General features: G+C 42.3%; 5 protein-coding genes across 5 annotated transcripts; 2 read left to right on the top strand and 3 right to left on the bottom strand.

Annotated features, from left to right (window-relative positions):
- Positions 1 to 260: 260 nt before the first annotated feature.
- On the top strand, positions 261 to 3,785 carry LOC111603246 (endoplasmin). Its single transcript, XM_023320753.2, has 5 exons — positions 261 to 471; positions 583 to 669; positions 824 to 906; positions 1,254 to 2,518; positions 2,580 to 3,785. Exons 1-5 carry the CDS (start codon positions 432 to 434, stop codon positions 3,472 to 3,474), a joined length of 2,370 nt encoding a protein of 789 aa, XP_023176521.1. The 5' UTR covers positions 261 to 431; the 3' UTR covers positions 3,475 to 3,785.
- Positions 3,786 to 3,834: 49 nt separating this feature from the next.
- LOC111603247 (uncharacterized protein CG4951) lies at positions 3,835 to 6,006 on the bottom strand. Its single transcript, XM_023320754.2, has 7 exons — positions 5,769 to 6,006; positions 5,245 to 5,714; positions 4,998 to 5,189; positions 4,856 to 4,939; positions 4,579 to 4,791; positions 4,080 to 4,287; positions 3,835 to 4,021 (listed from the first exon to the last, which is right to left on the bottom strand). Exons 1-7 carry the CDS (start codon positions 5,817 to 5,819, stop codon positions 3,845 to 3,847), a joined length of 1,395 nt encoding a protein of 464 aa, XP_023176522.2. The 5' UTR covers positions 5,820 to 6,006; the 3' UTR covers positions 3,835 to 3,844.
- A 393-nt stretch (positions 6,007 to 6,399) lies between these two features.
- Positions 6,400 to 8,871, top strand: LOC111603291 (membrane metallo-endopeptidase-like 1). Its single transcript, XM_023320811.2, has 2 exons — positions 6,400 to 7,709; positions 7,767 to 8,871. Exons 1-2 carry the CDS (start codon positions 6,576 to 6,578, stop codon positions 8,772 to 8,774), a joined length of 2,142 nt encoding a protein of 713 aa, XP_023176579.2. The 5' UTR covers positions 6,400 to 6,575; the 3' UTR covers positions 8,775 to 8,871.
- Positions 8,832 to 9,620, bottom strand: LOC111603296 (uncharacterized protein C6orf203 homolog). Its single transcript, XM_023320818.2, has 3 exons — positions 9,305 to 9,620; positions 9,175 to 9,247; positions 8,832 to 9,109 (listed from the first exon to the last, which is right to left on the bottom strand). Exons 1-3 carry the CDS (start codon positions 9,601 to 9,603, stop codon positions 8,906 to 8,908), a joined length of 576 nt encoding a protein of 191 aa, XP_023176586.1. The 5' UTR covers positions 9,604 to 9,620; the 3' UTR covers positions 8,832 to 8,905.
- Positions 9,621 to 9,688: 68 nt separating this feature from the next.
- Positions 9,689 to 10,755, bottom strand: LOC111603292. Its single transcript, XM_023320812.2, has 2 exons — positions 10,638 to 10,755; positions 9,689 to 10,577 (listed from the first exon to the last, which is right to left on the bottom strand). Exons 1-2 carry the CDS (start codon positions 10,733 to 10,735, stop codon positions 9,701 to 9,703), a joined length of 975 nt encoding a protein of 324 aa, XP_023176580.2. The 5' UTR covers positions 10,736 to 10,755; the 3' UTR covers positions 9,689 to 9,700.
- Between the last annotated feature and the right edge of the window lie 24 nt (positions 10,756 to 10,779).

A 10,779-nucleotide genomic window follows, 5' to 3' on the forward strand; every position in this document is an offset into this window, starting at 1 on the left:
CTACCCTGCCCTGTCTACTTTACCAGCCCTGAATAAAATATTTCGATATTTATATTCCGATGTATATATAGTATAGTTTTTTTAATTTGTTGCAAGCAGCACAAATAGTTCATTTTAATTGTTTAATTTCAAAAAATTAACAAAAAATAAGCCGTGTGGGACATATTTTGTGAACAACATTGTTAGCGCAAGTCTTGTAACTATAAAATAACTGTTCTTTTCGTAAGCTGGCAACGCTCTTGCACCATATTTATATGCTTTGTCTGCGACGCGACGGCGTCATTTTTGTGTGCGAAAAGCGTTAGGTCGGTCAACTTCTGACGTGGGTAGTTAGTTACAACGGATTCTGGTGGTGATCTGAAGTCGTTCAACTGACGTGGCCAGAAGGCAATTTAAAACGATTTATCAATCAAGTTGTAAATAATATAAATATGAAGCAGTTATTGCTGCTCGGCCTTTTGCTTTTAGCAGGTACATACATATTTCATTGCAATGCCACGCTTCAAATTTGTTGCCGGCACTTTAACCTAGTTTTTAATTTAAACAAATATATTTATATTATGGGAATTTTTGCGATATTAGGCATAAATCAGATTGTGGCTGATGAAGCGGACAGCGTCGAGACGATAGATCTGGATATGGGTGCCTTTAAGGAAGGCTCTAGAACAGGTAAGAGTCAGAGCGTATACGCCCCCTGCCGGTCAGCAGCCGTTTTCTTTTGTACACGTCAGCGTTAACTTTTTACCGTTGTCCATGCTTACGCCCCTTATCTTCATACAAATACCTTAGTCATATACATATATACATATAAATTTTACTATAGATGCTGAAACGTTAAAGCGCGAAGAAGAAGCTATTCAACTGGATGGTCTCAATGTGGCGCAGCTGAAAGAAATACGCGAAAAGGTAGGCACGCACAAACATATATTTATATTTATATATTTACTTAATCACACATTAATAAATATACAGAGGCACAAACCTCATTCATAAATATGCTCAATTCTGTATACAGTGATTGATCGACTAGCAAATACCTTATGCTTATTTAATAGTGCATATGCACACACACGTGTGAATGGGTGTATCTATATATATATATATATATAAATATACATGCATATACGCCCCCATTCACAAATTAGCCATATCTAATCAGAAGTGATCGACTAATGAATACCATTTAATCTTTAATTATTTCGGTTTTTTTGCCCTTATTAAATGGATATTTTTATGTTCGTATTTTTGAATAGGCTGAAAAGTTTACATTCCAAACCGAGGTGAATCGCATGATGAAGCTGATTATTAACTCCCTGTATCGCAACAAGGAGATCTTTTTGCGTGAGTTGATCTCAAACGCCTCCGATGCCATTGACAAGATTCGTTTGCTGGCGCTGACTAACCGTAAGGAGCTTGAATCAAATCCAGAATTGCACATACGAATCAAGGCTGACAAGGAGAACAAAGTGCTGCACATTTTGGATTCGGGCATTGGCATGACCCATCAGGATCTTATTAATAATTTGGGCACAATTGCCAAGTCTGGTACGGCGGATTTCCTGGCCAAAATGCAGGATCCGAGCAAATCGGAGGGTCAGGATTTGAATGATATGATTGGACAGTTTGGTGTGGGCTTCTATTCGGCCTTCCTGGTCGCTGATCGTGTTGTGGTCACCACGAAGCACAACGATGACAAGCAGTACGTCTGGGAGTCGGATGCCAATAGCTTCTCCATTACAGAAGATCCCCGTGGCGATACGCTTAAGCGTGGCTCAATCATTTCGCTGTATCTTAAGGACGAGGCCCAGGACTTTTTAGAGGAAGACACCGTTCGTGAATTGATTCGCAAATACTCGCAGTTCATTAACTTCCCCATCATGATGTGGTCCAGCAAGACTGTCGATGAGGAGGTGCCTGTCGAGGATGAAGCACCTGAAGCCACTAAGACCGAAGATGATGTCGAGGATGCTGACGAAGATGCCAAGGTTGAGGAAGATAACGAGCAGGATAAGCCCAAAACCAAGAAGGTTTCAAAGACCATCTGGGATTGGCTGCTGATCAATGATAGCAAACCCATCTGGACACGCAAGCCTGCCGAAGTCACCGAAGAGGAATACAATGCATTCTATAAGAGTCTGACCAAGGACTCAAGTGAACCCCTAACCCAAACACATTTCGTAGCCGAGGGTGAGGTTACCTTCAAGAGTTTACTGTACATTCCAAAGGTTCAGCCATCGGAGTCCTTCAACCGCTACGGCACCAAATCTGACAACATTAAGCTCTACGTGCGCCGTGTCTTCATCACTGACGAGTTCAACGACATGATGCCCAACTACTTGAGCTTCATTCGCGGCGTGGTCGACTCTGATGACCTGCCATTGAATGTCTCCCGCGAAACTCTGCAACAGCACAAACTGATCAAGGTTATCAAGAAGAAACTGGTGCGCAAGGTACTGGACATGATTAAGAAGATCGACAAAGCCGCATACGAGAAGTTCTGGAAGGAGTTCTCCACCAAGTAAGTACAATTAAAGCAATTCAATTCATATAGAAAATATACTAAAACTCTTTCGTCGCAGCATCAAATTGGGCGTTATGGAGGATCCCAGCAATCGTTCACGTCTGGCTAAGCTATTGCGTTTCCAGAGCTCCAATGGCAAGGGCGTTACTTCGCTGGCCGAGTATGTGGAGCGCATGAAGTCCAAGCAGGAGCACATCTATTATATTGCCGGAGCCAACCGTGGTGAGGTCGAGAAGTCGCCATTCGTTGAACGTCTGTTGAGCAAGGGCTACGAGGTGCTGTTTTTGGTCGAGGCCGTTGATGAATATTGTATATCTGCACTGCCTGAATTCGATGGCAAGAAATTCCAGAATGTTGCCAAGGAAGGCTTCAAGCTAAACGAGTCAGAGAAAAGCAAAGAGAAGTTTGAGATATTGAAGACCACATTCGAGCCATTGGTTAAATGGTTGAGTGATGTTGCTCTCAAGAACGAGATCGCCAAGGCCCAAGTATCGGAGCGTCTAAGCAACTCGCCATGCGCTTTGGTGGCCAGCGTCTTCGGCTGGACCGGTAACATGGAGCGTCTAGCCATGTCGAACGCCCATCAAAAGGCCGATGATCCCCAGCGTAGCTACTATCTGAATCAGAAGAAAACATTAGAGATTAATCCGAGACATCCGCTGATGCGTGAATTGTTGCGTCGCGTCGAAGCCGATGAGGCTGATGAAACGGCAAAGAATATGGCTGTCATGATGTTCCGCACCTCCACTCTGCGCTCCGGTTACATGCTCCAGGAGACCTCCGACTTTGCCGACAGCATTGAACGTATGATGCGTCAGACTCTGGGCGTGCCACTGGATGAGGAAATTGAGTTCGATGAGGATGACGATGACAGCGATGAGGTCAAGGGTAGCAGCGAGACGAGCAGCAATGTCGATGAGGACGACGAGGAGCAGCAGCATGATGAACTCTAAAACATCAGAGATCACGCATCCCATATGCCCATTCTATAACATCCCACATGCAAAAATATATATATGTATATGAATTGTGTAAATATACGATTGTGGAAGACAGACTGAGTACATACCCTACGCATGTGCGCAAGGGATACACTACCGTTGCATCAACAGTACATCAACATAGATACTTGTTTAGATTTAAGTATGAAAATCCTGCTCTCTCTCTCTGTTGTTTTGCTCAGATAGCTAAGTTTTATTATTTTGTGCAAACAAATGAGATATATAAATGAATTAAATGCGTAACAGAGTAGATTCCAAATAAATCTAAAGGAAATTGAAATAATTTAAATAGATAAATAAATACTATTTGTGGCCTAATGAATCAGTCATCTAAATACGATTTAATCGGCTCATTGTTGACAGCTCTGAGGTAGGTGTCGTACTTAAGTTGATCCGCAATCTGATGCACTGCCTCCTGCTGTGTGAACTTGTACTTGTCCATGAAGAGACGGATTATCCAAAGTGGCAATAGACCATTTATGACCAGCGAACCGTGTGGCTGCATCGAAAGAAATGTGGTTTCAGAACCTCTATAATTCTGAGCTAGTTCGACTTACGCCCGATTTATTATATGCCTCGGCCAGTTTGTTCATCATGCTATCGCGTATTGTTTTATTTAGAATGTCCATTATGTGATAGTGATCGATGGACATGTAGTTAGAAGTTTGGTATTTGTGCTGTCGCTCCTGGAACAGTCGATCGAAATCTTCGCGATATTTGTCGAATGTGCTCAGCACAGAAGCCTCATCCATATCCTTGAGCAGACTGCAAACATATTTGTAACATTGTAATATTCTCCAAAGTTGATTTGATGATGCTGTCTATATATAAATAACCTGTACTATAAGGAGCTGAAGGAAATTGCAATTTACTTTAGTCAAAAGATTTTAATCCATTACTTCCATACAATAGTATGCTCGTTGCTCAGTTCTCTAAATGACTGGGCTACTTAGACCACAAAGACTAGTTCAACTTACAGATTAAGAATATACGATCTTTCTGATACCTGCTACATATCTAGTGAAACTCTACATACACTATTAAATGAAGTCTTACAGAATCTTAACTTCACGCGGCTTGGGTACTTTAAGCATGTCATTCAGTTCCTTGAGCGCATCACTATTAATTTTAGCTCCATCGAGTTGTTCAAGGGTCCACTTTTGGGTAGCATGCTGTGGATCTGTTTGTTTCTGTTGCTTGTTAACTGGTTTAGTCGAGTCGGAAAATTGATCAGTTAGTTTTTGTTTTGGCTTGCGCGATGATTTATCGCTGTAAAATAAAGAGTTTTTAAAGATACATCGAAATAGTTGAGTTCAGGTTACCAATTTCGTACCTCATAACGAATTCATTATAACGATTTGGTCTCACAGGGGAACGAGCTGAACGGCGTTCAGTCTTTGGCTCCACGGAGGTTGCGCTGCAAATGTTTAAGTGATATTAAATTGAAGATATATTAATGTTATATTCCAGCATACCGTGAACCTGGACTTTTGCTGCGCTTAACTGTGCGGTTGCGAGACGAAGTCTGTTCCGTTTTTGTGATTGGCGTCATGTTCTTGTTCTGACTGTGACTGCCCTGTGAAATGGATCTACGCTCACGTTTTCTGTTCGACTTTAACAAGTCTTTGCGTTTGCCTTTATCAGGCGTCTGCGACTGCTCTGAATTACTAAATAAAACGTTAAACTATATTAAACTCTATAACGGCACATGGTAATCTTTACCTGCTTCTCGAAGGTGTCTTCTTCTTGTTCGAGCTGTTGGGGCGCACAGGTTGAAGTTTCACTTTATCAGCCTCTAGTGTTGTTTCCTTTGCCCTTTCGACGTGCTTACGCTTTGTTGTCTGGGTGCCGACGATTGTTTCGTCTTCGTGTGACATATAGCGCAGCTCGATCTCCACACTTAAGGCACTTCCGTTCTTTTTCTCATCTGGCAGTAGTTTTTGTGCCACCGGCAGCAGTTCCTTCGATGAGCTCACCGTCACTTTGATGTGATCTATGAGCATCTGTGTGTTTAGTTTGGGCGCATCTTCGTGCCAATTGCTGATGCTGGCAAATAAGCGCCAGAGTCCACTTTCGATTTTACTCCAACGAGCAGCAGTCATCCAGTTGAAGTCATTTTCCGGTTCCTTTTCAAAAAGCCTAACCGTATCCGGTAGTATTTTGAAGAGGCAGACTATTTGATGCGATGCATACTGCGTGATGACACATTAATTGTAATGCTTTAGCTGTTATCATTTAAAAGTTACCTTATATTGCTGTAGAACTACGCGATATTCGCCGGCGCTTGAAAACGACATATTTATGCCTGCATCAATTCAAACAGCAACAAAAAGTAGTGTATTACTCGTGCATTAAGCGTTGCCACATCGTTATTGGCGGCAATTTTTAAGCTGGATAGGCAAAACCTATGCATTTGAGTGACCGTACATTTGAAGGAAATCGATATGCGAATAGTAAAACTTCAAATGTTTTCAAATAATTATTATGTAATAAAATGATTGTGATTGTCAAAAAAAAAACTTTTGATTAGAGACCGTAATTCAGTCTAACTACAATTTGTAATGAGACTTATTTGCATTTGTCCAGCTGGGATACATCACATCGTTCATTATTGTTATCTAAAACTTATCGAGCTTATCGATTGAAAAAGTATGAGCTTAGTGTTGGCAACTATCCATTTGTTTGAATGCTTGGCGCGCAATTAATTTCGAAACGGATGTAGCATTAAATTGGCTAATGAGAGAGTATACTACATTATCTACAGAGCTTAGAATAGGTCATGTTTTCGATTTAACGACATAATGAATTCGTTATCAGCTCAACGACGTACGCGGACAATACCAGCGAGAGCTAATGCTAGCAAATTTGTGTTTCCGCCAGGCCATACAGTTTTGAGTTAGGTTCTGAATGAAGTAGACGCGCAAAAAGTTTCCTCTCGAGAGCGCGTAACTATTTTCATTAATTCAAATCGATCAATCAAAACTAAAAAACTAGTTTGTGTAGATTACACGTTCTGTATTTGTGAAAGGGTAAACGCGCAGTTGAAAAGGAAAATGTTTGAGATTAAGAATATATATTTATTGATATGCGCTGTTGCCTTAATGGTCAGCGTTGGAATAGCAAAGCCCGCAGCAGAGTCTAAACCAGAGATTGATGACGCTATAATTGATAACATTATAACGAATCCCAATGTAGAATATTTGAAAGCCTACGCGACCCAAATGCTAAGTTATATGAATCGCAGCGTGGCGCCCTGCGATGATTTTTATGAGTACGCATGTGGCAACTGGAAGAATGTTAAGCAGGAGCGACAATCGCAGCATAAGCGTAGCAATCTACTGGACATTGTTTACACGCTGGCCGATGTGGCCGAAGAGCTGCTGTTGGCGAACACAACGCTGGCCGAGGATATGGGTTATGGAGCTGAGCTGAGGATTACACAACAAGTCTATAACGCATGCCTTAACGCTGAGCTCTATCCGTTGCCAGCGGCCGACCCCGCTTATCTGGCGCTTATCAAGTCAATTGGTGGCTTCCCCGCTGTCGAGGGTGAAGCGTGGCTGGCCTCGAATTTCAGCTGGTTCAACATGAGCTCCCACTTAACGAACTATGGAGCCCAAGGACTCATCTATGAAAAGAACCTGCAACAGTATCCGTTCATGCCTTACTTCAAGCTGCCCGAGTTGGGCTTCGACTATATTGTGCACACCGACAACATCATCACAAATGACACCACGGGCTACAAATTGAATGAGAAACGTATGCGAGAATATTTACAGGCTTACGGTCTGCCAGAGGAGAAGATAGTCGATGTGATCTCTGGTATCTTCGCCTTCTGGCGTGAAGTCCTCAAGATTGCAGATCGTTTCGACGATGATTCGGACAAATGTGATCTGCTGTCGGACGAGTATACCACAGAGCCATTTCCCCAATGGAAACAATACTATGAAATTGCCTGGAATAATCTAGATTTCAATCCGTATCCACTTGAGCGCTTCTGTGACTTTTTCTATTACGAGCTGGACAAGGTGTGCGCCAAGCACAAGGAGGCTGCAGCTAACTACATGGCCATGAAGCTGCTTTACACCATGGATGCCAAGTTGAAGGCTGCCAAATACCAGCGCGATCATTGCATACTCACCATTCAGTACTCGCTACCCTATCTGCTGGATAAGCTTTACTTTGCGGTTCGCATTTCATCAACTATATTATATTCAAATTAATTGATTTTACCATTTGCTTAGAAATATTTCACGGAGGAGGCAAGTGTCGAGATTGCAAACATCATTGCGGAGCTGCGCAAGAGTCAACTGACGTTGCTGGATAATGCCAATTGGTTGGACGCGGAGACGCGCAAGGAGGCGCTGCTCAAGGAGTCAACAATTGTGACTCGCATCGGCGCCTTCCAGGATAAAAATCTTTCGGAAAGCCTTATACGCGCAATGAATAATCTGACTGTTAAGCCAGACAACTTTCCCGCAAGCAATATTGATTTGAAACGCTTTAGCACCTATTTGAAGCGCTACATCGGAATACACCATAAAGAGCTGACGAATGATACGAAGCCGCTGGAACTGCTGGTGGGCATGCAGGTGAATGCGTTCTATTACAATTTGGACAATTCCATTAATGTTATGGCCGGCATACTCCATCCGCCTAGTTACGATCAAGCGTGGCCCAATTCACTCAAGTTTGGAACCATTGGCTACCTGGTAGGCCATGAACTGACCCATGGTTTCGACAGTACTGGAGCCACCTTCGATAGCAATGGCACGTCACGCTATTGGTGGTCCAAGAAATCTGGCGAGGTGTTCAACGAGCGTTCCATGTGCTTTGTCGATCATTTCAATAATTATCTTATACCCGAAATCAATCGCAATATTAACGGCAATCAGACCAAGGATGAGAGTATCGCAGACAGTGGAGGGTTGCGTGAATCTATGAGCGCATATCGCAATCACATGAAACAACAGCAACTGAATAGCGAGAACAATGCCTCGTATGTGCATAGGAGTGAGCAGATGCCTGGCCTGGATCTCTCGCCGGAGCAATTGTTTTTCGTCGGCTTTGCGCAGCTTTGGTGTGCCGACTACGAGGAGAAGCACTATTGGGAGGAGCTGACTAACGAACATCCCATGGACAAGTATAGAGTGATTGGTGCCGTCACCAACAACGAGGACTTTGCGCAAGCCTACAATTGCGAGCGTGGCAGCCCAATGAATCCGATAACCGAGAAATGTCGCGTTTGGTAACGACGTAATTGGAAGCTGATAAGAAGATTCACTGAATAACTAATTAAGACATGTGTTTACACATATGTAAATATTAGGGCATGCCGAAATAAAATAGATTTTCATTGAATATATTCCTTCGTTTTTGTGGCTTAGTGTTGGACGGGTTCCGAGGATTTGTAGGCATTGGGGCCACTGTAGTTTTCTATCAACATCGACTTGTAACGACGCAAATTCACACTGAGTCCGTCATCACGCTCTCCGGCGGAGAGTATAACAACACGTGCGATAACCAAATGTGAGGGATTTGCCTGACTGAAGCCGCGTATGACATCAATCTCATCGCCAACGTCGAGCTGCGGGTAGAATAAACAATAACATGATGTGACTGAAGGGGTTGTACTGCTCGACCGTAACTCACCTGTTCACTCTTTTTCGCCAATTTCTTTCCATTTACACGGATTTTGCTCTCATAGAAATTCATTTCAACTTTACTATAAATATTGGGCAATTTTGTTAAGCACAATTTGTTTTCTGATTTGTGTACTTACTTTCTGGCCATGCCTAGTCCGGATTTTAGTAGTAAATCCGCACGCAGTGAGTTTACTTTGGTTTTAACCACTTTTGAATCACGTTCATCCTTAAATTCATCATCTGCCTCATCGTCCGAATCAATGTCGTTCGACTTTCGAGATGATTTTTTGTCATATTTATATGAAACTGAACTTGTGTGCAATGATGCTTGGTTGCACACTCTCAGTGCCGCCGTTGCTGATGTGTTGATTAAATTAAAAACTGGAGGAGTTAAAAAGGTCCTTATTCGTACTATTTGCCGTATGCTTCGCAGCATTTTGATGCGGCCTTTTAAAATTACGATAACAATCCAAAAGTATATAAACTCTACATAACCTAAAATTCAACAGCTGTTTGGTTGGCGTTGCCAACCGTCAGTTATTTTTGTTTTGTGGCGGTTGGTTTTTTGGCTTTTTGTTTTTGTTTCGTTTCTTTTTGGGTTTCTTGTTTGGATTCGAGCAGATCTGATGCTGGGTAAGCGGCTGATAATTTGTCAATTCAGTAGGCAGAAATTCATCGTCTTCGATTTCTTCAGTTGCATCTATTTCCATGGACTCATTACTTGGCAATGCTGTTATTTCCTCTTGCTTTGTTGATTTGACACTAACTATTTTAGTTTTGTGTTCGGTTTTCTTGCCAAGCTTACTAAGGGCTATGCTCAACTGTTCTGCTTCTGTCTGCGCATCTAGTTGGCTTATCCGAATGGATCCATCATTTCCACATGATATGTAGTCACCCCTCCATTCCTTTTCTCCTGTTGCAGTTGTTATTGTCGCTTGTGGTTCAACTGATGTATTTTTCAGAGCTTGTTCTATTGGTTTTCGTTTTTTTGTAGTTTTTGGTGAGAAAATTTTGACGCATTTTTGAACTAAAGGTTTTCTTCGAACATCCACCCATTTAGCCAATTTAGAGCTTATGCTATTTAAGTCTAACGGCAATACTAGTGCGAGCGCTCGCACGCCAAATAGCTCATGTGTGAGGTCCTCCAACTTGGGCTGCGCATAGATGGGAGCTGTTGGAGCTTTGACCCCAGCTGTGGTTGCTATAAGGCGCACTAGATGGGAAGGTCTTAAGCTGAGAGAGATAAAAACGCAAGAGAAACGTCGTCCATTAATTGCGCGTAGAGAGCTTTCTAGGCCCAGCTGTATGTGGTGATGTGTCACAAATGTTTTTTGTGTGTGTTCACTTTCGTTTAATGCCGTTTTTAATATGTTTTGCAGCTCCAGCATCTCATTGTCGGGCAACACGGGACTGAAACGGATTATTTGTCTTAGTTTGCTGAACATGAAAGTTAAATTAGAATTGACTAACCTGTGCTGTTTATATGGATTCGCCAATATAGTGCGTAGCTTGGGCAGTACATTCTTTTTGGCTTTCCCTTCCTTTTGTTTAATTGCAGCTAAACTCATTGCAATACAATATAATTAAAAGTTATTTGTCCACGCGAGCGGCA

Source organism: Drosophila hydei, unplaced genomic scaffold (assembly GCF_003285905.1).
Source record: "Drosophila hydei strain 15085-1641.00,03,60 unplaced genomic scaffold, DhydRS2 tig00000290-arrow-arrow-pilon, whole genome shotgun sequence".
In the NCBI taxonomy this organism is placed as follows: Eukaryota; Metazoa; Arthropoda; class Insecta; order Diptera; family Drosophilidae; genus Drosophila; species Drosophila hydei.